This window comes from Amphiura filiformis, chromosome 6, assembly GCF_039555335.1.
Source record: "Amphiura filiformis chromosome 6, Afil_fr2py, whole genome shotgun sequence".
In the NCBI taxonomy this organism is placed as follows: domain Eukaryota; kingdom Metazoa; phylum Echinodermata; class Ophiuroidea; order Amphilepidida; family Amphiuridae; genus Amphiura; species Amphiura filiformis.
Window position 1 is genome coordinate 17,989,093 of NC_092633.1, and position 23,097 is coordinate 18,012,189.

A 23,097-nucleotide genomic window follows, 5' to 3' on the forward strand; every position below is an offset into this window, starting at 1 on the left:
TTGTAGAATTGTTTATAAATAAACAGTTTCAAGATCAAATAATTGATGTCTCTTGTGAAATTTATGAAGTAGTCGGGCAAATTAAAGTATCAGAAATTACCACATACAAAACAAAACATTTACAGCAAATCAAATTCATTTAATAAAAATTTGTTATCTAACATAAAACATTCACATTTGCTCTTCCCTGCATGTCATGTTCTTTTTGATTCATTCAAGGATGTGATCATTTCAGTTCATCCACAAGGCTTTTTGATGAAATGCAGACACTCTACAAAAACATTACAATAGATTGGTCTTACAAACAAACATCTTTGTACAGCCACCTGTATCAGTAATATAGTTGCTCAAACTCCAAATGTTTTTGTGAGGGTGTCTGCCTTTTATCAAGAAATCCCCCTCATTTAGAATCATGTATGCTTGTGAACAGAATTCTACGGTATTGCCTATGATGATGCATTATTACATCTAGAGAAGTACATTGTGACATCATTAAAGGTCCTTGACTAGTTGGTTACTGATACACCGATGTTGCTCCTGCTTTCCAGAACAAAAACAGTCAAATGAAATAATACGGTATACCTTCGATTTACTCCTGCTTTCCAGAACAAAAACAGTCAAATGAAATAATACGGTATACCTTCGATTATTTCACTGTTTACAATGATCAGAACCACAATGCAACATGTGATGAAGCTGAATGAGTCATTTGTCCAGTTTTAAATTTCAGTGTATGTGTTAATTTCAAAGAAAACTCCAATCATCCCAATAGGACTTGTCGTCCTAAAGTTATGGTCATTTAAAGCCTTAACCCTAACCCTACCCGTGGTTTCTTGGCTATCGGAAGGGAAAGAAGGAACGAAAAAGGAGAGAAGATGAAGAAGAAAGTCACTTGGCACCCCCGGGATTCGAACCTCGGACCCCTCGCATGCCACGCAGAGGATCCCCAGCATGTAGCTACACTGTTGACGTTGGCCCGCCAACGATTCCCTGGGTATATATGACTTGGTCTGATTGCGTCATCAAGTCCCGTGGAATGCATGCACGCAGAGCGGTTTTAATAGTGAGCTTTAGTGAGTCCTCGTTGGGTTAGGGTTAAGGAGGCATATAGGAAAAACATGCATGGTCACTAACCCTAACCCTACCCGTGGTTTCTTGGCTATCGGAAGGGAAAGAAGGAACGAAAAGGAGAGAAGATGAAGAAGAAAGTCACTTGGCACCCCGGGATTCGAACCTCGGACCCCTCGCATGCCACGCAGAAGATCCCCAGCATGTAGCTACACAGGTGACGTTGGCCCGCCAACGATTCCCTGGGTATATATGACTTGGTCTGATGCGTCATCAAGTCCCGTGGAATGCATGCACGCAGAGCGGTTTTAATAGTGAGCTTTAGTGAGTCTTAGTTGGGTTAGGGTTAATGTACGATCTTATAATATGAAATTGGTTAATTTTTTTCAAACCTGATTTTTTTACATATTTGTAATGTTTACACATGTCCCAACTTGCACCTAAATGGAATCGGCCAAATTTGTTGTCTTTGTAGGTCAACAGAGCAAAGTTCGATATATTATCATAATTTTAAAAATTATGATAATATGTCCTCCCATAGAACTGCATGCTGAATGGCCAAAATATCTAGTGGGGTTTCTTTCACTTTACCTTGTTATGTCATCTTAAAATGGACAGCAATCCTTCCCGGCAGTTATTACTAATATTATTTCAACATTTTGAATAAAGAATAACAAAATTAAAATTTGACAGAAATCGTACATTAAGGCTTGAATAAGTTTTGCTCAAAACAATAAAATACAAAAAGTTGAATACTATAGAGGTTATCCACTTTACTCATGCATGACTTCTAACAAAAGGCACTGGTTCCCGTAGTATTCCTCATTCAAACCAATTCAATGCACGACCTCGGAGTTACTTGGCGGGCTATTTTGAAACAGTCATGGTTGCACATGCAGGTATTTCTTTTGAAAGTCCTAAACAAGGTATAGCAGTTGCTGATAGGATATGCAGCTTAAGTTATAGAACATGGATAACCTCTATTATTGCCTGTATCTCAAAATCAATATTTACAACAAACACTCATTTTCAAGCTAAATGAGTTGGATATCAGAAATATTGATTTTGACATATAGCCAATAACAGTATTTCCTTTTTATTTTATTGTTCTGAGCAACACTAAAATGGCCATATCTCTGGAACTGTGAGTCTAATTACGAGTCTTATGTAATGAAATTAAAAACTGAATTTTGACTTTGATCGACATCAGACTCATTTAGCTTGATTGCATCACATTATTAGCTTTCCAATTTTGCTAATTAACCAAATTTACGCTGAAAATGTTTTCGTTTTTTTTTACACTTTACACGGATGCATAAAGGGTACGATATTTGGCATAGTACATAAGTTTCAAGGAAATCCATATCCTTAACCAATAAGGTCACCCCCCCCCCCCTTTACGCTATGACAGGAAGAACCTGAAACTAGTTTATGTACATATCGTGATCATCAAGTGCGTAGAAGGAATGATGTCTCTTATACGCGCTCGATGACCAATGGGTCAACTTTTGCATTTATGCTTGTATACACTAGGTGCACTGCACAACCCTAAACATTGAGGTATATATTGCCAATAGCGAACGTTATGCATGCTCAGAATCTGCTTGAGCCCTTTTCATTCCCAGCATGCATCACATTTGCTTATTGATTGCTATCAGCAATTTACCTCAGTAATAAATTTTGATAGAATTGCCATTATTGTCACTTATTCAATGGGCAAGATAATGATAACCATGGGGTATGAAATGTGAGGCTATACCCACAACATGCCAGTTGGCCAAGACACCATGGCTGCATTAGTTTTCTGCAATCATATATTTATGAATCTTCCAATTTCTGTCAGGCTTGGGCATGCACAGTGATACCTGCTTACTGTATTTTATTACTGAGATGACAGACTTGATAAGATTGATTTTTGATTGCCTGATTTCCAATTAGAATATTGGAGAGTCCAAATTAGGAGGGATGCAGTGTAAAAAGATATAAAAGAAATTTCATTTCATAAAATGGTAAAATTGAAGACTTGATTTTTATGACCAGATTAGCCAAAATAAAGCCAGGTTTTGGCATTTTTGAAAAACTTGACATTTGACGTAAAATGAGTATAAAAGAATGTATTAACTTCTATTATTACATAAAATCACTGAATGACTTCAGTTCAATTCAGTTACCAATTCAGTTAGCAATAATCAATCCTACTTGACATGTATAGAATGTTCAGTGTTCACATTAGCGGCAGTTTTTGCACTTCTGTCCACAAATGAAATCTTCCAAAATTGCTGCAGCAGTATGGCATGTGATGTACTTCACACAGGCAGTCATACGAATTCTATGATTTGATTCAGTAAGCTATTTCTGGCTTTAATTCCCTAAATATATATCCTGCTGTTTATTTCAGTTTGATTTCATAATTTGGCTTCATCCAATAATGATTGCACAAGATCATCTGTAGTAGGTCTCTTTCCAATCATATCTGTAAAATAAACAAATGAAATGTAAATAAAAGTTACTGATTTGTCTGGTCAATCATACAAGTAATTTGTGTATGTTAAGGCCAAAAAGAGAGATTCGTCTCACAAATCCACATGCTAAAGTATTTGAAAGCCATCTTAGCATATAGCCCTATGCACTGGGCCTTTTATTATGTTTTTTTTAGTTATTTACAAAAAGTGGCTGTGCAGTAGCAAAAATACAAGAAAAAATTAAAAAAAAACCACAAAAATAAAATTAAAATTAATGAATACAAAAATCTGCATAGCACTTCACTTTTATTTTCTAAAAAAACTCTTAAGCTTACTTGCAAAATGTTTAAGAGACAAACTTTTTTTTTTTTTTGCCTAAATTGTGCTATACTGGTTATATTGGTCAAACTTTCCTGTGTAGTTTTGCATCAAAACTCCCCCTCACCTAAAAGTTTCTGGGAAGAGCCAAAATGAAAAATGCATGCCATTATACAGAGCTCTACTTACTTGCAACAAGACCTACTGGGTCCTTTCCTCCACCATGAGCTAGCATTTGATGTCTATATCTCTCCCCTGTACTACGGCTGAATGGATCAACAGCAAACACTTCATGCCATATCCTAGCTGCTACAGCACGCGAATACAGATATGAGTAATACTTTGCGCCGTAACCAACAAGATGACCGAATCTTAGCTGCCAAGCCTGCATTGGGGTGGAGTGCAAAATCAACAATTCAAATATTAAATGAAGTATATATATGTTTAATAACAGCCAGGAAAGCAACATACTTTTATTATGTTTTGCCAATCACTGCTGATTACCATTCAAAATATAGGGTAAACGACTTATATAAGTTACCCCCTCATGAGGAAATATTTGTAAGGATTTTTGATAAGGTTACTGTAGCTAGACTTACAGTCATTAGTATCCATTTGACAGCTCTCCAAATCCCACCTGTCACTTTGATGTATCTACCCAGAGAAGATTCTGATCCACCCTAATTACCATAGCATACCCCAGATTTGGCCTTAGTTGATCTTGACCGACCTTTATAGCTTATGTGGGGAAATAGTATGTGTGTGTGTATAAACTGGAGGGGTGTGCATGTACTAAGTATATAATTTAAAGATATGTGACTTTAAACTTGTTTACATACTTGGAAGTGTTAGGAAAAGAAGTAACATGAAAAATGGAGATACTAACTAGAGGAGGAGGAAATATTTATCATTATATTTGCAAGTGTTAGGAAATGAAGTAACGTGAAAAATGGATATACAATAAGTGGAATAGAGGAGGAGAAAATATTGTAGCAGACTAGCAACAAATGAGAAAGGAATTTTATTGACTGGGGTAACGACGTTGTGAGGTGAAGATGATGTGGAAGAGGGAAATATGGGATGGCCGGAGTAGTGTAGAGAATTGTGAAAGGTGGTCAAGATTCTGAGATGAGGCATTGGCTAACATGCTACACATAGCTAAAACCACTCTATAGAGGTAAGGTCTTCTTTTGTTGTTACAATTTAATTTGTTCCTGTAAACTGTAAATTACAGTGAGGTTTGACGTGTAGGCCTATGTTTTGCCAAAGCTTTTTAACAAAAAACAAAACTATTCATGAAGTTATTACAGTACTGGTTATTATACACGTACCGTTTGTGATATTCTGTATTAATTAAAAAATTTGAAATGAAATTTAAATGGTATTTTCTACTTTGAAACATGGTTTGCTGTCGATTCAATATAATAATAATATAAATATAAATAATAATAATAATAATAATAATAATAATAATAATAATAATAATAATAATTAATATTTTAATAACAATAAAGTTATAAACTGCAGCATGCATGAATCCCTTTTTTTATTATATGTATAAGAATTAACATTGCAATTTATCAACAGCAACTTTTTGAGTGAGAGGGAAATTTAAGTTAAATTAAAAGGTCATGTGTGAGAACAGTCTAGTTTTAAATTACTTTAATATTTAAAAACAAAATGGAATAAGTCATAAATGAAAGTTTCTGTTAAAATTGAATTGTATTACAGAGCAAATTGGAACAAAGCATGTCTTTGGGTGACAGAGCATGTTTTTGAAAGTAATATGACAAATTAAGGAATCTTATTCCAAAAATTAACCACACCGCCTTAGTGTGTGCTTACTTGTGAATTCCCAGGTCAGAATTTCATTGAAAAAAAAAAACCATGGGAATTGGGGGGAGAATTTCATTGAAATCTTGGGACAATAGTAAATAGGAAAAGTTACACCAAGATTGTTTATTTAAATCCAATTAGTCATTTCAAATGAACACAATTATCTTCTTGAGAATTCCCACTGCTATTATTTCGATTTTTCGTTTTTGGCAAGCAAATACACTCTAAGAATATTATGTTCTAGACAGAACCTTGTTTGTCCTCTCAGGAGAACCATCCCTCTTGAACCTCTAAAATAGTTCTTTAATTTTGGAGAACCCTTTAAAGGTTTTCAATGAACCAAAATGGTTCTGTATCACATTTTGGGGCAATTTTAGAACCATTTTTGGTTCTTTAGAGAACCTCTAAGGGTTCTTCTGAGAGGACAACTTTAGAACCTTTTTAGAACTTTTTAATATTTCTTAGAGTGAACAGGCTTAAATTGGTGGGAATCCCATGTCTGAGTTAGGGGTGCAATTAATACTTTTAATTTCTGTATAATATCAATTATCTTTATCATTTTACCTTTAAGGCAATGAAGAAAATGAAGACTCGTGGATGGCAGGTATAAAGATCATGCACATCACAGCAAATCACAAGGTATGCAATTGGAATTATTGATTTTATATAGGTTTCATTTCTGCATCCCAGACAGGAAACAAAATGCAAAATTCCATTATTCCACTGTATGCCTGTAGAATAATTGACTGCCAATATAGGAGACTTTTATTCCATCTTTATTTGCCCGCCTTGATACATTAAATATCATTTCCAATTTATACATTAAAGATCACACCAAATGAACAAACACAGAAAAGCTTTTGATTTTCTTCAAAACACTAAAATAATGTAGTCTCTAGGTCAAAAATGATTTATAAAATTTCTGGCAGAAAACATTGTACATTTATAATGTAACTTGAAAGTTGACAAAACACTTTTTACCAAAGACCAGTGACTTTTAGATGCATAAAAAGATTAATTCTTATTATAGATTGTAACGATCTGAAGAATTCTTTAGTTAAATCAGAAAACTACCGATATAAGAATAAATCCTTTTTTGTATAGACAAAAATGTAAAGATATATGTGAAATGTCTTTTCATTCTACTACTGTTTTCTTTATTTGAGTCCTATATTGGTTATAGATTTGTTGTAAAGGCCAGCATTATAATGTATAAACTGTGTTTAGCTATTGAACATACCGGTACGGTATTATTGCTTTCACTTTGTCAATATGTTTAGAAGCTAATCGTTTCATATCAAATTCCAAAACATCAATTAAATGTTCTGTGGCTAAACATTATCTCTCAATATTTTAGTTGTTATCAGTAGACTTCGGTTGTATATATAAATGCGCTTTTATAAATGCGCACGTGACCAGATGGCCAGCGCCATATTTGCATTACATCACTGTCAATCACTGAAATGGCGACCATTGAAGGAGTGGCTAAAGTTGTGACCTTGTTTCGTGGCTAGCACTGGCAAGGAACATTGGCTGGAGGTTCGATGCTATAAATTTGCAAGGATAAATCATGAATATCAAAGGTTCATGATTAATGCACAAAACCCCCAATTTACAAACATAACTAATGTTTATTTTTTTTTATTTATTTATTTATTTATTTATTTATTTATTTATTTATTTATTTATTTATTTATTTATTTATTTATTTATTTATTTATTTATTTATTTATTTATTTATTTATTTATTTATTTATTTATTTATTTATTTTTTTTTTTTTTTTTTTTTTTTTTTTTTTTTTTTTTTTTTTTTTTATGCGACGAAAAACAAAAATTTTTGGTTATACCAACCGACCGACCGACCCTACTTGAAAGGTCCGTTCGCCCGTAGAACAGGGTTTCTCTCTTTCTCGCCTTACTTATAATTTTATAAATATTATTTGCCCCCCCCCCTTCCCCCAAAACCACCCTCCCCCTTTTACACTCATAAATTAATTGTTTTTTTGCTAACTTTCCCCTTCCGTGTAAAGTAACACTTTATAAGCCGGTTGAATCAAACTGAACAAAATTGACGTATACAATTACAATATACCATGACAATAATGTGTATGACGAGATCCAACTTACTAGCTGAATAAACCTCAAACCATGCATCACATACGTGATTGTACGTCATATTGTCATATAACGTATGAGCGTGATGTATAGTATACAAGTCTTCCTCAACATCTTCCAGCCGGGATGATTAGATCATGTACAGTCATCTACGTGTTTATACTCTAAATTGTACGTCAAAGGGTGACAAAGGGTGTACAGATTACCGATTTAGCATGGGGACACAAAAGGTGCTTAAAAACACATTTTGAATTTGTTTTTTTGTCCATTTGCGAGCGAATGAGTAAGTTAGAATTGAGGAGGTCGAACGGGGACATCTAGCCTATTAGTTTGAGAGGGTTATTATACCGAAAAGGGCTAAAGTTATAGTTTCCTCAATTTACGTTATAATTAGAGTTAAAATTAGGGTCAGAGTTATGTTCATTGGCGGCGCTACGGGGGGGGGGGTACTTATCTTGACTCCCATATAAATAAATCCATGACCCCTTCCTTCCGAAGAAAACGACAGCCCCTTAAGTTCCCTACGTGCAAACATTATCAAATAACATCATCGGCAGCTACCCAGTTCTGACCTTAATACCAGTAAGAATCACATTTCGTCATCAATATGGCCAATTGCCACGCCCATTTAGCACGGAAATAATGAAATATAACTTATTAAATCAGCTATATCTAGCTTTTCCGTCATAAATTTTTTTTTTCCGTAATGGAAAATCCAAATAAAGAGTTTATGTTTCGGGTCAAATTATTTTGCCCTTTGCAATCAATGCCACTATTTTTCAAAACCAATTTTCCTTGTAACCTGTCATTTTCGCCTATACTTTTTATAAGCGTGTGGAATTTGTGCACATCCGGTACCTTACATCGTTGAACACGGTATGGCGACTTATAGATGTCACGTGCGCATTTATAAATGCGCATTTATATATATACCCGAAGTCCACTGGTTAATGGTTATACACATTTTACACATTATAAAGTGAAGGCAAGAATGCGTTTAGAAAATTTAGTCTTTAAAATGATTGGTACTCTGTCTGGACACAGTGCAGAGGCATCTAACATGATTACAATACACATGTTTTAGATCTAGGCACTATTTCCTTAATATTTTTAAAGGCCACTTATTTACCAGGTGATTGTGTCATTTTATGTTGCAGTTATGAAAGAACCCAAAGAAGACAGCGATGATGAAGAAGAACCAAACGAGGATTTACAGTGGTACAAAAATGTAGGGGATAGGACAAATGCCTGCTGATAAGGAAAATTTTGTCCTATCTATTTGCAGGACAGGTGGCAACTGTACTGGGACAAAGTTTTATGGACTTTGCCTAATACTTCCAAAGGCTTTTATAACGTTGTCTGTGATTGGACAGTGAAGGAGGCTAGTTTATTACAATCTTATTTTGACCTTCTCGAGGAGTACAACGCACTTCTTGAAATGTGTCCAACGTTTTATGGTATTTTCCTCAAAATGTCCAAATTATATAGTGCAAACATCCAAATAGTGTATTATACTGTGATTCAGTATCAGCTGGTATCATGCTGCAAAAATTTAAAAAAAATAAAAATCGGGTATTTCATCAGCAGTCAGCACTTTGTTGGGCGAGGTATCCCTCTCTCATAGTTCTTCTCACAGACGCAGGTACACATAAATTGACAGTGTTTTTGTGGATTCTGGCCTGAGTGCAATTGCAATAATTGAATCAATGCAATTTACTTTAAAGTCCTTCTCATATGCAATCAACTGCGAAAACTACAGCTATGGAAAGTTTAACTGAGTTTGGCTCCTGTCATCATTATGTTCATCTTGAATACCGTACCTGGTTATACTTTGTTTTAGAAAGTTGTACATGTAAACATGGTAAATAAAAACGAAAAGTAGGTGTAAATCAACTAAACTCATATATGGCATACATTGAAATGTAAGTTACTCTCACAACTTATGTATCATTATGGTTATTGCACAGTCCATTATGTTTCAAAACAAATAAGACATATTACATGAATCTATATATCATTTCTCTAAATTGGCTACATTATGTATTTGAATGGAGTTTCAACTTTGTTATACTGCTGTTTTCCTTGTTTGTTTTTGCAAAATGTTTGATTTTAAAAATACCTAATGACAATTTTAATGACTTATCGTTCACTTTTAAGCAACTTATAAAAACAATTTCAATTTTTTACACCTTTGCTGGGATCACTAGGCCTTTAATGACTTTTGCAGTTTTTAAACATGGATTGCAGTTTCTTTTCTTGAAATGAGATTTTTGATTTTAATATAAGGTCAAAAGAAATAAGTGTAGCATTTTATGCTTTTAACATACAATAAATATACCGTTCATATACTGTATGCTCTCGCTATATTATATATTCAAAGATGTTGATGAGCTAGCTCTATGTCAATAAATTGATATTATATCGTCATAGTAACAGTAACAGGTATACATTGTTTGAAATCTCTTACTTTGAAAGTGTGTAGAGGTACCGATAGTGCAATATACTTGAATTTAAAAACTGATTATCTTATCATGTTCAAATGTAGTGTATATTAGGGGGCTATCATTTTCTTCGGAAGGGGGGGGGAGTAGTCCCAAATATGTCGGTGACCGCGCAAAAACTTTGCATTATATAACGAAAGATTGAGCGCACATTTAAATTGTTATGCTCACACAGCGCACAAAACGTTTTGAGCAACCAGCCCTTAATAATAATTCTATAACCCTCCCATTTTGGGTGTTAAAAAATTATAACCATCCCTATTTTGGTCTAAAAATTCTATAAGCCCCCCCCTCGTATATTTTGGACCCCCCCCCCCTCCGAAGAAAATGATATCCCCTTATATTGGAGGGATATGTGCACACATGTATATTTTTCTATCGATTAAGTGTAAGTACCAATATTATGAACTTGATCAGACCATCAGTGAAAGTGGTTGTCATTTTCAATCGAATTTTCAAATTTCAAATTTTGTATTTAATATATAAAAAATAATGTTTTGAGATACTATCATGTATGTCATAATTGAGAACTAATTATTATTAAGTATCCACTGTTGATGTAACTGACAAATGAATTTAATAAATAAACCAAATAAAAGAAAGAGAGAAAAAGATCTGATTCTAGCCATGATGACAATCAAACGAAAAGGAATCTTTAATAACTTTTAGTTCTCAAATGGCATAGGCCTACAAGTTATGATCGTAGGCTATACCAAGTGGATAATATGTGAAACACTCTATTTCGATACAAATTCTGGATGTAACCAGTAAATGATGCCCAAGTGCATGCATAGTAAATTATATCTTTGCCACTACAGTGCTATATTATACACACTGCATATCTGTGCACACTTCCAAAGATCATAATGTGTTTTTAGGATGTAAGGTCGAGAGGGCAGATAGGGCTAGGATGACAGTGATGAAGGAGCAGGGATGAGTTAACATGGATACTAATTCATTTACAGTGATTTAGGGAGTATAATGACCAGCTATGACCCGGCCCAGTTACTTTGACTGGTTTTCTGGCTTTATCAAAAATCCTTACAAAAATTTTGGCATGTAATACTTTTTTACATGTTTGCATTTCGTCAAATATTTTTCGATTTATTTTAAAAAGTATTTAGGGGGCCCTATAGTCATGCTATGCCTAGTTTTGGGTTATTTGAAGACAATTACAACAACACTTTGATTCTTTCCAATACATGCACAGGTCATGTGTATAAGTCACTTTAATTAGGTACATTTATTCAAGCTTTTCCTTATCTCTCATTTGTGACTTACTGTATGGATTTGAAGTTACTATCTACTGCAATGGCAGAGATTGGTTTCACTTTCACAATTCTTGATTGACCGAGCTTTGTTGGGCAACCAGGGGATTAGAACCTTGACATTTTAATTCCTTTTCAAATCAAAAGAATATGATTGATAAGGTTGGGTGATCACATGTGGCAAACTAAAAAGTACACTGTACTTATTTGGGCATAAGCATTATTAACAAAAAGATAGCACAATGTAGGTGTTTTTTTATGGATGCTGCCCTAATGCAATATACATGGGACACCATATGACATCCTTAGTCTTAGCTGGTTGGTGATAACAGATTACACTGTCAATTCCATACAATCAAATTTTGAAAAGTTAGTAACCATTTTAAAAACCACTATTTTAGAATTCATCTTACTGTGTTATGAACTGGTGGCAGGCTGGAGAACTGCTGCTGTATTTCAAATAATAAGTCTGTAGTTGACTGCAAAATAAGGAAGAAAGTAAAATATTACAAAATGAAAACATTATTTAGTGAATTTAGGACATAAAATATTCTTTTTAGTGCATGATTGATTTTTGAAAAGCTGGAATATATTGCTGCGACTTGTGCATAATGCTGAATAACAGATTTCTATATATCCAACATGCAGAAGTGCCTTACATGATTTGCTGAGCATGGTGATGCAAAAATTGGCTTTGCAGTGTAAAAAATTGTTAACATTCCCCTTTGCAGTGAAGTAATACTAAAACATGAGGATGCAGAGGGTTTATAGTCTGTTATTCATCAGTATACAGTGATCACAACAACACAGACTTTGTTACATTCAAATATATTCTTAAAGATTGGTGATGGAGAAGATGCTTTTGGATACAGAGAAAAGCTAACACTAATCCTAATCTGGAGGTATCGTTTGGCGTTTACCTTTTCCAATGGCCGTTTGCCGTGGTATTTCTGGTCCATGATGGCATATACTACTTGTGTCTGCATTTCATATGCTGAAAACATTTTCTTGGAAGCACACAATCTGTTGATAGCCTCTTCTGGTAGAGTCTACATGAACAAACAATATGACAAACAATTTGTAAATAAACAGTAAAATATCAACTATCTGGAGCAATCACTGACTTGAATTGACAGGCCAGTGTACATTGCGTTAAATAATTATGCTTTGTTTACCTTACCTTCAAAGGCCAAACGTTTCACTTCTGTGTAACAGGACTGCTAATATTATGGTTTGGATGTCTACCTAGTATGCACAAGGTCACTCACAGGTTCAATTCCCATGCTGGTTCATTATCAGTGATTATTTTGTAATAGGTAAATCGGACCATGATAGCACATGACTTTTTCAAACAAACATTGCAAACTCCTTATGTAAAAACTGATTGCTTTGCTAGCATTAACTGCTTGCATTTGTATGTTGAGCATAGCTTCCAAATTCAACTGCTTTGCTCGGACAAGGAATAACAGTATGTACATAGATAACCTACCTCATTGGTTTGATAGTGTTTTGCAAACTGGCGTAGTACTCTATAATCATTGGCAAAATATTCCATGAGGATAGATGGCACCTCAGCAAAGTCTGTCACACACCTGGTTCCTGTTACATGCTGGTATCTGGTCCTGGCTAACATGGCTGGGTTAAAACAGTATCAATCAAAACAGATATTTATGGCGCAGTTCACCAAAATGAGATGTTGTCAAACAAAATTAATTTGAATTTTTAAGGGTTACATTCTTAAAATCTGTTTTTATTTTATCTCTTTGTGCATTGTGCAAAAGATTTTTGCATTAAGTCTATTCAGCTGAAGATTGGTCATTTTCTTTCTTATTCAGTCAATAAGGATGGCTTGATGCATATCACACATAAGTATTTCGGAGTCTGAGTAAAATTATGGATACTAAAATTACCAAATTACTTATCAAAATTGATTAAGCATGATTGCCAAGCATATGCGTCACTGCCTTATAATACTTTAATTCTAACCAACATATAAATCAAAATATAAATTTATTGTGCATATTTCTAATACTTACAGTGCATTGCATGACCAAACTCATGAAATAAATTCTCCAGGTTCTGTCAAAAAAAGGAAATAAGAAACATGTGATGATTCTGATGCTAATAAAAAACTATAATTAACTTTTGATGATTCTGTATAAGAATGGCTAAGGTTCATTTTCAATATTCTGTTCATGAGGAAACACATACATGAACAGAACAGAACAGAACTGATGTTTGAACTTCAAACAATGAATAAGCAAGGAACGAGAGAGTAAGGAGACTGAGAGATGAAAGACAGACAATGAAGAGACAGAATTATAGAGAGATAGAGATGAGAGATAGAGAAGAGACAGGAGTAAGAAACAGCAGAGAAAAGAGAAACAACAGAGAAGAGAAAGAAGAGACAAAAGACACATGCCGACAGAGAATAGAGAAAGCGAAACAATAAAGAGGGGAGAAAAGATTCATGGGAGAAAGCCAGACAGACAGAACGACAAACAGACAGACAGAGATAGTTGTAAAAACTTACCCCATGAGTTAATAGTGTAGGTGCATCAAGCTTTGGAGATCTGCAAATAAAAACATAGAAATATTAATCAGTATGTAGCAACTTGCTTTTTCAAGAAGAGGTACCACATTCCACTTAATTAGGTTTCTGGATGCTACAGTTATTTTTAAGGGGTGCTTATTATTTGCTTTGTTATGAAGGTCTCACTGAATATCTTCCATGTGACCTAACTGAAAATCTAAGTACAAACATGCCTGCACATAAATCCTCAGGGTGTCTTGTATACAGATTTGGCTATGAAGCTTCACCCAACATAGTATCAGATTTACAAGAGACAACAGATTAATTCATGACTGTGGCCTGGTAGATGTTACAAAAATGTGACAATATCATCATTTGCAGTAACGGATGTTTTCTCTCTTTCCTGTTGCATAAAATCTCCATGGGTATTTACAGCAGTGTCAACAAACATTACCAATCACAACCCCTTTTTCGCATTCACACACCATATCAAGCAAACTTGTTCTAAGTAATCGGACTAATCTTATAAAATTGTAAATTGTTTTCTTACGGGAAGCAGCAGTTGATGACAACTCTTGGTATCTGATAGGATCCATCATCTAAGCGGCGCCCTCCCCGTATTGTGAAGTGACAGTCTTGTGCCGGTTTGTTTGGACGATCAAAAAAATCGCAATAGATATAGCCTAGGATGCCATCAGTTTCATGTGTTACTGCCTGGAAAACAATATATATTTGATAAGAAAAAGTATACCACAAACTATTTCAATTTTATGACAATAAACATATTGATGTGTTGTATTTTCCCTCACCGCTACACACTTTTTAGACAGAATTCTTATTCACTTAACATTTCAAATATTTGGCTTATCAAGGAACACTTTGATAACAAAAACGTAAGTCACTTGTTTTCTTTTCAAAAGTTATGATCTCAATATGCTAAATAAATATATGTTATGGGCATATTGAAAGGTAAGTCTAACTAAAAAGAACAACCATAACAAAAAAGAAAAAAAGGAAAAAAAGTTCCACTGGTAGGTCTGCGAAGTCCAATGTTGAATATGGTATTTGTTGCTGCACCCCCCGCCCACACACACAGCAAGAAAAATGCACTCAAACTTTTATCTTTAGTACCCTTTTAACATTTTATCTCAGGAAAGCAAACCTTTTCTAAACATTCAACATCATGCATCACATTTTTATTGCTTCCACTCAGCAGTTTTACTTTTCTTAGACAATACACAGGCTAGTATTTATTTTTTCAATTATATTAATATAATCTCACCAATTTCTGTACATCCGGGGCCCATATCTCTCCATTTTCAGGTTCTACCGAGTCTAGTTGTATCCCATAGAGATTACTGAATATGATATTAAGACCTTCCATGCAAGCTCCAAGGGAGAAGTATGGTTGGTATCCAGATCCCCGCACATTATACCTGAAACAAAATTAACAAAAGCAGGAACAATAGAATAGAGTGATTATGGGACACTGATTGGGGAAGACATGGGAGTAAATCAATTTTAATTGAATACTTCTTTTTGATGATATTTTCTGATTAATGTTATTACAAGATTTCATGTATGTTTTTGACATGTATTTTATTTGACTACACATTTTACAACGAATATAAGAATGCTTACAGCTCTTGCTTGAGACGTAGTTGCAGTCTTATTCATTGGCTTCAATAACAAGAGATAATTTATATGATATCATGAATTCATACCCAAGATAGATTTACTGACTTTCTCAAACTTTCCTTTAGATGAAATTTCCCACAGGCATTATCTAGCATTAATTCGTTGAAAATGTAGCCAACAGCAAATTGGGTCTCATGTTAGAGGAGCATGACAATAGTACTAGAAATGAAGTTTACTTTTCAGGTATTGTTATACATGTATTCCTTTCCATATTTCAAGAAAAATATTCTCTTGGTCAGGCTGACATCACACTAAAGTATAAAATCCTCCCAAAAGTCTTGTTGTGCTTTTCCTCTGCTGAGCTGAAAGCTATACCCACACCTGAATTGTTTTTACAAAAGGGACAACATACCCAGATATCCAACCACTAAGCTTACCTATCATGTTTGGCAGTATTCATATAGAATGATGGGTCCCATGGATGAATTTCCTGAAAAATAAACAATAAAACAAAATGAAACATTTATCAATATACATCATCAATTTGAATGTGTCACTCCAAAGTTGCAGGTTTTTCTATGCTGGGACCATTTCTAACTTGAAAGCAATAAGCTACTTGAATTTATATGAAATGACTTTTTAAGTGCTTTCTTAGATTCATGTTGAACATTATACCCCTGGCACTGTTTTATTAAAGAGCAACCCAAACTTGTTTATAATTACGTATCAAATTTCACACTTACAGAGTCGCGATAATTGTACTGCCCCTTTGTCTTTTTCATTATGTCTATTTCCTTTGAAACCCTGTGAAGAAAGTAAAACATAAAAGCAAACAGTTAATTATTATATAATCTATTTTGTTGTTGTATGAAATCAACTGTAATTGTTGTAATAATAATGTGATGTGATCAAGCAAAATGAGTCAGATGTCGGGAATATTGATTTTGAGATATAGCCAATAATAGTATTCAACTTCCTTTGAATTTTATTGTTCTGAGCAACACTAAAATGGCCATATCTCTGAAACTGTAAGTCTAATTATGATGGGATTTTCAGCAAAATGAAGCTCTGAGAATGGTTCATGTGTTGAAATTGAAAACTAAATTTTTAATTTGATTGACATCAGATTCACTTGGCTTGATCGCATCAAGATCAAAACATATAATGATTACGACCATCTCCTAAACTAAAAGACCTCAAAAGCTTTTGATTATTTGTCTCACTTATACACATAATAAATGAATTAATCCTGACAAGTGTGTCATTAAATGATTCCATCCCAATTATGGATAAATTTATTAATCAATATGTATAAAGATTGCCTGATACTTGCCTATCTAGTAACCCATCACCAGTCTTTGTCAGGAATTCCATAACATTTTCTGGTGTACCTGCCATAGTTCCTCTTAGCGCTCTTTGTGCATAGGAATCAAAGCCTACCAATGTTGCTAGATTATGTCGGGCTTCTAATAACCTGTTTAATACCTGGTCCTGTCCAGGGTCAGGATATAAAAAGATTTTGAAGGCTGCTTCACGAATCTGAAAAATAGAAACATGTTACTTACTCTATTATGCAAATTTTCAGCATGAAAAATGAAAGCAGGAATGGTGGGAATAAGACTTCAAAAAGCCACCCTTGACATGACTTGTTATACTCCATTGCATGCTTACAAGCAATGTTGAATTTGGAATATTTATTACTATGACAAATTGTTACAAGAACAAATAATGCACACACAGTCTTGTATAGCCGTCATCCGAGGTGGTAACCTGATCAGTAACAATGAGTCTTCCATTGCAGTTAGTCTCAAGAATTAAGTGAAAACAAATCAGTACTTTGGAAATGTCATACACTTGCGATCTTGAATTAAGCTACCTGTGCAAACCAAGGCTTGCAAACCAAGGCTTGCAATGTAACATTTTATATCCACTGTATACAAGGTAGTTTTAATTTCTGGCCTCAAGTCAACTGCATCTTATTCAAATGACTTGGTATTCACGTAAGTACATCGAGTCAGATAAATATTAATTTACCAATAGAATGGACACATTCAAACAACGTCTTATCACCAACAAAAGTTCTGACATTAATAATGTACAAATTGATAAACAAATTGAACTCACCAAATCATTAGGGTTGTCTGCATACAAGGACCCTATCTTGACTTTATCTCCATCCACTGTAAACAAGTACCTCATGTGATCAGGTAAGTGTTTGGTTTGAATCTCACTGAATGTCTGTGTGCCTTGTATGAAATGACTCCCAAGGACTAGAACCTCTTCATTCAGATGAACAAACTCTTCTCTCTAAATCAACAACAAAACAATTTTTTTAGTTTTTTTTAATTAACAAATTAAACCACAAAACTTGAGAGAGGAACATACCAAGTACCGGTATGTATAGTATAAACTTGAAAGATTTTCTTGCTGAATCACAAACCAATCATTGAATTGTATACCCATGTACTGCTGCCAATGAAGCTAATCAGAATTTAGTTACGGATATTCAAGGTTTACTAAAAATAAGGATAAACTGTCAAATAATAAATACCTTTGCTTCTTCCAAGTGAATTCCACTTTGCTCAAAATCAAACATTAATAATTTGGCAACTATTCTGGATTCTTCATCCATACTAGAAAAGACTTTGTCATTATCTAGTAACCTTCTGAGTGACTGATGTAACTCAGGACATGTGTTCAATCTGTAAGATTAAGTAGACATCCTTGATGTTAGCTCAGTATTCATGCAATCAAAGAACAAAATCTACATACAACAATTTAAATATCTATGTGACCTGCTCCCACGAAATCCGCCATAAGTCGCTGTGACTTTATACTCATTTTGTTGAGTTAGTAGTTTCAAGATCTTCCGTTGTTGGATGTTTGAGTATGTTTTAACTTAAAAATAATTTCACCACCATTGTAACCTACAAATTAAACAAATGGAATGGTTATACACCTAGAAAAAATGTTTTTAAAATGTCCAGGCTAGTTCAACTTATAACTGGGAGGGGGAGTTGTGGACCATACCATCGGTTCCAATTATGCAATGGGCAAGGTTGACTTAAAAAATAAATGCATGAGCCCTGACTAAAGTTTGTTCGGCTTATAATAGGCGAAAATTATTTGGTTTTTGTTACTGCGCCCATCAATAAAGTCCCAACTTACACTTGCATATATTCACATAAGTCGTGCATTACACGACTAGCACATTAAGTGCTGTGCCCGACTGAGTGGATGCCATTCTATAACAATACACAATGTAACAAATTTTTTTGCCTATAAGCGGAACAAACTTTAGTACATGTATATAAATACTTTCACACCTTACTTTTCAACAGCAGCACTGATACTCAGAAGAGCATTCTCAGCAGCCTGGCAGATTTTTGGATCTGGGTGTGCTACTCGGATGAAATCAGCCTGCAATGCAATATAACAAAACAATAATTAACATGATCAGTCCTGTCCTCAAGATCTACCCACTTCAAAATGACTTACTGGTTTCTGCTTGAATGCGATCTGGGACAACCAGTGGTTTGTATTATTTTTAAGACTATTGTTATGAAAATAAATAGATAAGAATGAATGTAGACTTACAGCATCAGCCACTCTACACAATGCATCAGAGAGTTTATCAAACATGACCACTATCTCTGGGCTAGTGGGAGATTCAACTGCTTGTCTCACCAAGTCCTCAGCTTCAGAAAGAGACTTCTGTTGTGCTACAGCAAACCTTTCTGGACTAGTCATATCAGCCATTTCAAACAAGCCCTGCAAGAAGACATTATTACAAAAGTAAATTCTACATACACAACAAATCTCCCTGAGATGAAAAATATAGTTGGCAAAATATATCACAGATGACAAATCAAAATAAAGTGTTTATCAACTTACCACATTGTGTTGATTTGCATTCAACTTTCTGTTGGCCCTAACATTGAAGGCTGTACCTAGCGGAGACCATGTAGCTACACAACGTTTGCTGTGATGCTTATTATGTGACAGGGATGCTCTCATAGTGTTCTTTGTCCTCTGCATGAATGTGATATACTGACGATGCTGGAGACAGATTTTGCGAGCAGCCATGATGAGCGTTTACTGTACATCAAAACAACAATTTTTAGAAACAAAGTAAAGGAGCAAAGAAGAAAAATGACAAAAATATTTGAAAATCTCCAAAAATCGGTGAGGGCTGGGTAGTGGTACATGCATACATGTAGACAGTATACAAATACAACATGTTTTGAAGGGAAGCAGTCAAAACTACTGGTCCCGAGGTGTCGGATGATTTAACTAGTACTTCCCGACGCATCAGCGGAGGGAAGTAGTCAAATCATCCAACACCAAGGGACCAGTAGTTTTTTTACTACTTCCCCGAAATGAAACATGTTGTATTTGTTTTACTATACATGTAACTCATAAATATTTTCACTATCACGGTAAAATCGTAAACAAAAGTCAAAACACACATGTCAACATGCCGGCTGGCATGGTAAATAACTTAAAGCTTAATATTTTGCTTACCTGATTTTATTGCAGGATTTCTGTTCAATCAATATTTACATTTTGACCTATATTATTCAAATTTTCTTTTTAACTTTCCAAAATAACATTTTGTTTCATAAAACATCAGATTTGCGTGTTATTATCCATCAGTAATCTCGGCCAAATAACTGCAGCAGACGCCATCAGGCCCGCGACACTCCGGCACTTGTTGGAAGACATATGGTACAGCAGACAGTACATGTACAATGTGATTCTCTCATTTATAATTAGGATTACGTCATTGCCAGAGCTTGTTTATTTGTTCATTAGAATGATTGACAGCGGTGGGCGGACTTATACTCTAAAAATGTGATTCTCTGATAAATTATAGGTCACTAGGTCAATTCGGACTGTATCTTCCTCAGATCTCTATGTAGGACTCTATGGTATCTTCTCATCACACGATCGTAGTAAGACTTGGCCGGCGACGACGCTTGCGAATTGCATGTCTTCAGCTGCGGTATAGTATATCTGGTTCCATACAGCAATACGCAGTATTGCTGTCTGGTAAGCAGGTACGAATTGAGACGTTGTGAATTGAGACGTCGGAGCCGGTCAAACACAGAGGACTAGCCTACATCCCGTATCCTACTATCACTCAAACAAGCAAATCTCTTCACGAATTCACTCACCTTGCGATCCTACATCATCAGTTGAAACAAACATCTAAGTTTCCAAAAACAACTTTGTCATTCCTCAAAACTACAAGTAACTTCATTAATAAAAATTGAAATCATACTATTACCCGTTATTGAAAATTTTGTTCGATTTATGTGAACCAAAAGAACGCACGAGTCGAGTTCAGTTTACCAAAATGGTAGCTCCTGCCTCCTGGTCACCTCAGATATGACATCAGTATCAAGCTGCTTATTAAACGGTGGATCGGATTGGTTGAAATCAACGCCACGTTTTTGACCTTACAGGGGTCAGAGATATGCATATTCATGTATGAAAACAGCGATGCGGATATAGTATCATCACCGAGAACTGAGAATTGCGACATTTTCGATGTTTGTACCGGGAATTTCAGACACGGAGACTCATGGAGATTTCAAAAATTCGTCCAAAGGTAACCAAAGGGTTGGGGATCGCATTTTTAACTATCACTAAATGTTTGAATTGAGGTCGGCTAAAAAGTAGACAGTTTCGGGACTGTAATTGGTGTAGATGTCACATTTTGAACAGTGACTAGTGAGCGATAAGTGACCAATTTCATGCTCAGCACAAGTGACTATCTTTACACAGGGTAGCGGTATAGCATGGTATAGGCAGTTTGTAGAGAGTGTCCTATCTCTATATTAAAGGATCTCTGACGCCATTTTCACGATAAACACATCTGCAGAATCGCCGATGTGTAGCATAATGCTACGTCTGAAGGAACGGTGACGCGCGGGGTCGAGACACCGTGTGGTAGTAAGTAGGGGTGCGGAAGTTTTCACTACTTCCCCGCGTTCGGCTTTGCGTAATTGCACAGGCGCGGGGAAGTAGTCAAAATACCGTACTCGGATGCTGGCGTTATTAACCGGGGGGCAGAGATATACCAAAAGACAGGCAAAGTGTGCCAACCTTTTTTTCCTGGATTGTAGCCATCGGCAAGGTGCAAAATTCGACAGTGTTTACAGTAATTTTTTTTAAGCTTACCTGATAATGATATCGCCCGGTGATGTTGGACAACACACAGAACGATTGATAACCTCGTCTAATATCAGGGGAGTACGATGGACATTGTATAACATTAAATTAGGCCAAAATACATTTCATTACATCGAACATGAAAAATCATGACCTTCCCTATCTCAACCTGTGATCACAATAAGGGCGCATAGCACTAAATAAATAACTCAAGATAGCGATGTCAAGGGCTCATATCCGGGGGAGGCACTCCCTATCTGGACCACAGACGGGGATGTACCGTATAAAAATGGGGTAACTTTGGGCACTTTTCAGAGTTTTTAAACCACTGCTTTCAAACAAAATCAATTATATTTCTAATTATCTCTTTTTTATGACATTAGGTTTCCCTTCTACACCTTGAAGTTGAAAAAGATCTTAAATAGGCCTACTTTTGTAACGATGCCCTAGGGGTTACAAATAGCCTGCCCAAAGTTACCCCGCATTTGGGGCAACTTTGCTCATTTGCTCAAATGCTCATTTTTGGTTAAAAATCCTGATTTTGTTCATAAATTTCGAGGAAATTGGACATGAGCGACTATTATTTCTTCCAAATATATTTCTTAACAAATTGACACCAAATATGACTAAAAACAATAATGCTGTATACGAAAATATAACCATTTAAACAAATTTATCTGACCGACCAAAGTTACCCCGCTGACCGAAGTTACCCCATTTTACAGTACCTCGGCCATGTTAAAAAAGTAGGGGGCTTTCAGGAAAATGTACATTAACCAAAATCTGGGGTCATTCAGTACATAACCTGAAAATGGGGTCATCGAATCTTTAAAAAAGAAAATAAAAATAAGGGGGGCATTGGGGTAAGTGTAAAATGGGGGCACATTGTCAAAAGGGGGACATTGTCATAAATAGGTGCCAAACTGCGAAAACACAACTCAGCCACCATGGGAAATTGAATCAAGCAATTGCAAGCAACAGATTGATTTCAGTGGGGATTTGTGAGAAATTATCAAGCTATTTCACGAGGAGAACACAATAGGCCCACACCACACTAGGCCTATAAAATTAAAATAAGAAAAAGCCGGTCATTGAATACTTGAATCTTTTAAAAGGGGGAGGGGGGGGGGGTCAATGGTAAAGCCACGATTTCTCCGCGATACGGAAAAAATCACGGAATT

General features: G+C 35.2%; 1 protein-coding gene and 1 long non-coding RNA gene across 2 annotated transcripts; both read right to left on the reverse strand.

Moving 5' to 3' along the window:
* Nucleotides 1–817: 817 nt before the first annotated feature.
* Nucleotides 818–1,289, reverse strand: LOC140155081 (uncharacterized). Its single transcript, XR_011859339.1, has 2 exons — nucleotides 1,242–1,289; nucleotides 818–914 (listed from the first exon to the last, which is right to left on the reverse strand). It is a non-coding gene; the product is annotated as an uncharacterized lncRNA (long non-coding RNA).
* Nucleotides 1,290–1,315: 26 nt separating this feature from the next.
* On the reverse strand, nucleotides 1,316–22,084 carry LOC140155080 (mitochondrial intermediate peptidase-like). The gene is made up of 18 exons (XM_072177773.1): nucleotides 21,926–22,084; nucleotides 19,634–19,837; nucleotides 19,337–19,510; nucleotides 19,071–19,159; nucleotides 18,291–18,441; nucleotides 17,864–18,046; nucleotides 17,073–17,278; nucleotides 16,483–16,543; nucleotides 16,177–16,229; nucleotides 15,384–15,537; nucleotides 14,652–14,815; nucleotides 14,102–14,141; nucleotides 13,605–13,647; nucleotides 13,058–13,203; nucleotides 12,489–12,617; nucleotides 11,982–12,047; nucleotides 4,038–4,233; nucleotides 1,316–3,541 (listed from the first exon to the last, which is right to left on the reverse strand). The coding sequence occupies exons 2-18, from the start codon at nucleotides 19,823–19,825 to the stop codon at nucleotides 3,474–3,476; spliced, it is 2,115 nt and encodes a 704-aa protein (XP_072033874.1). The 5' UTR covers nucleotides 19,826–19,837; nucleotides 21,926–22,084; the 3' UTR covers nucleotides 1,316–3,473.
* Nucleotides 22,085–23,097: the final 1,013 nt, after the last annotated feature.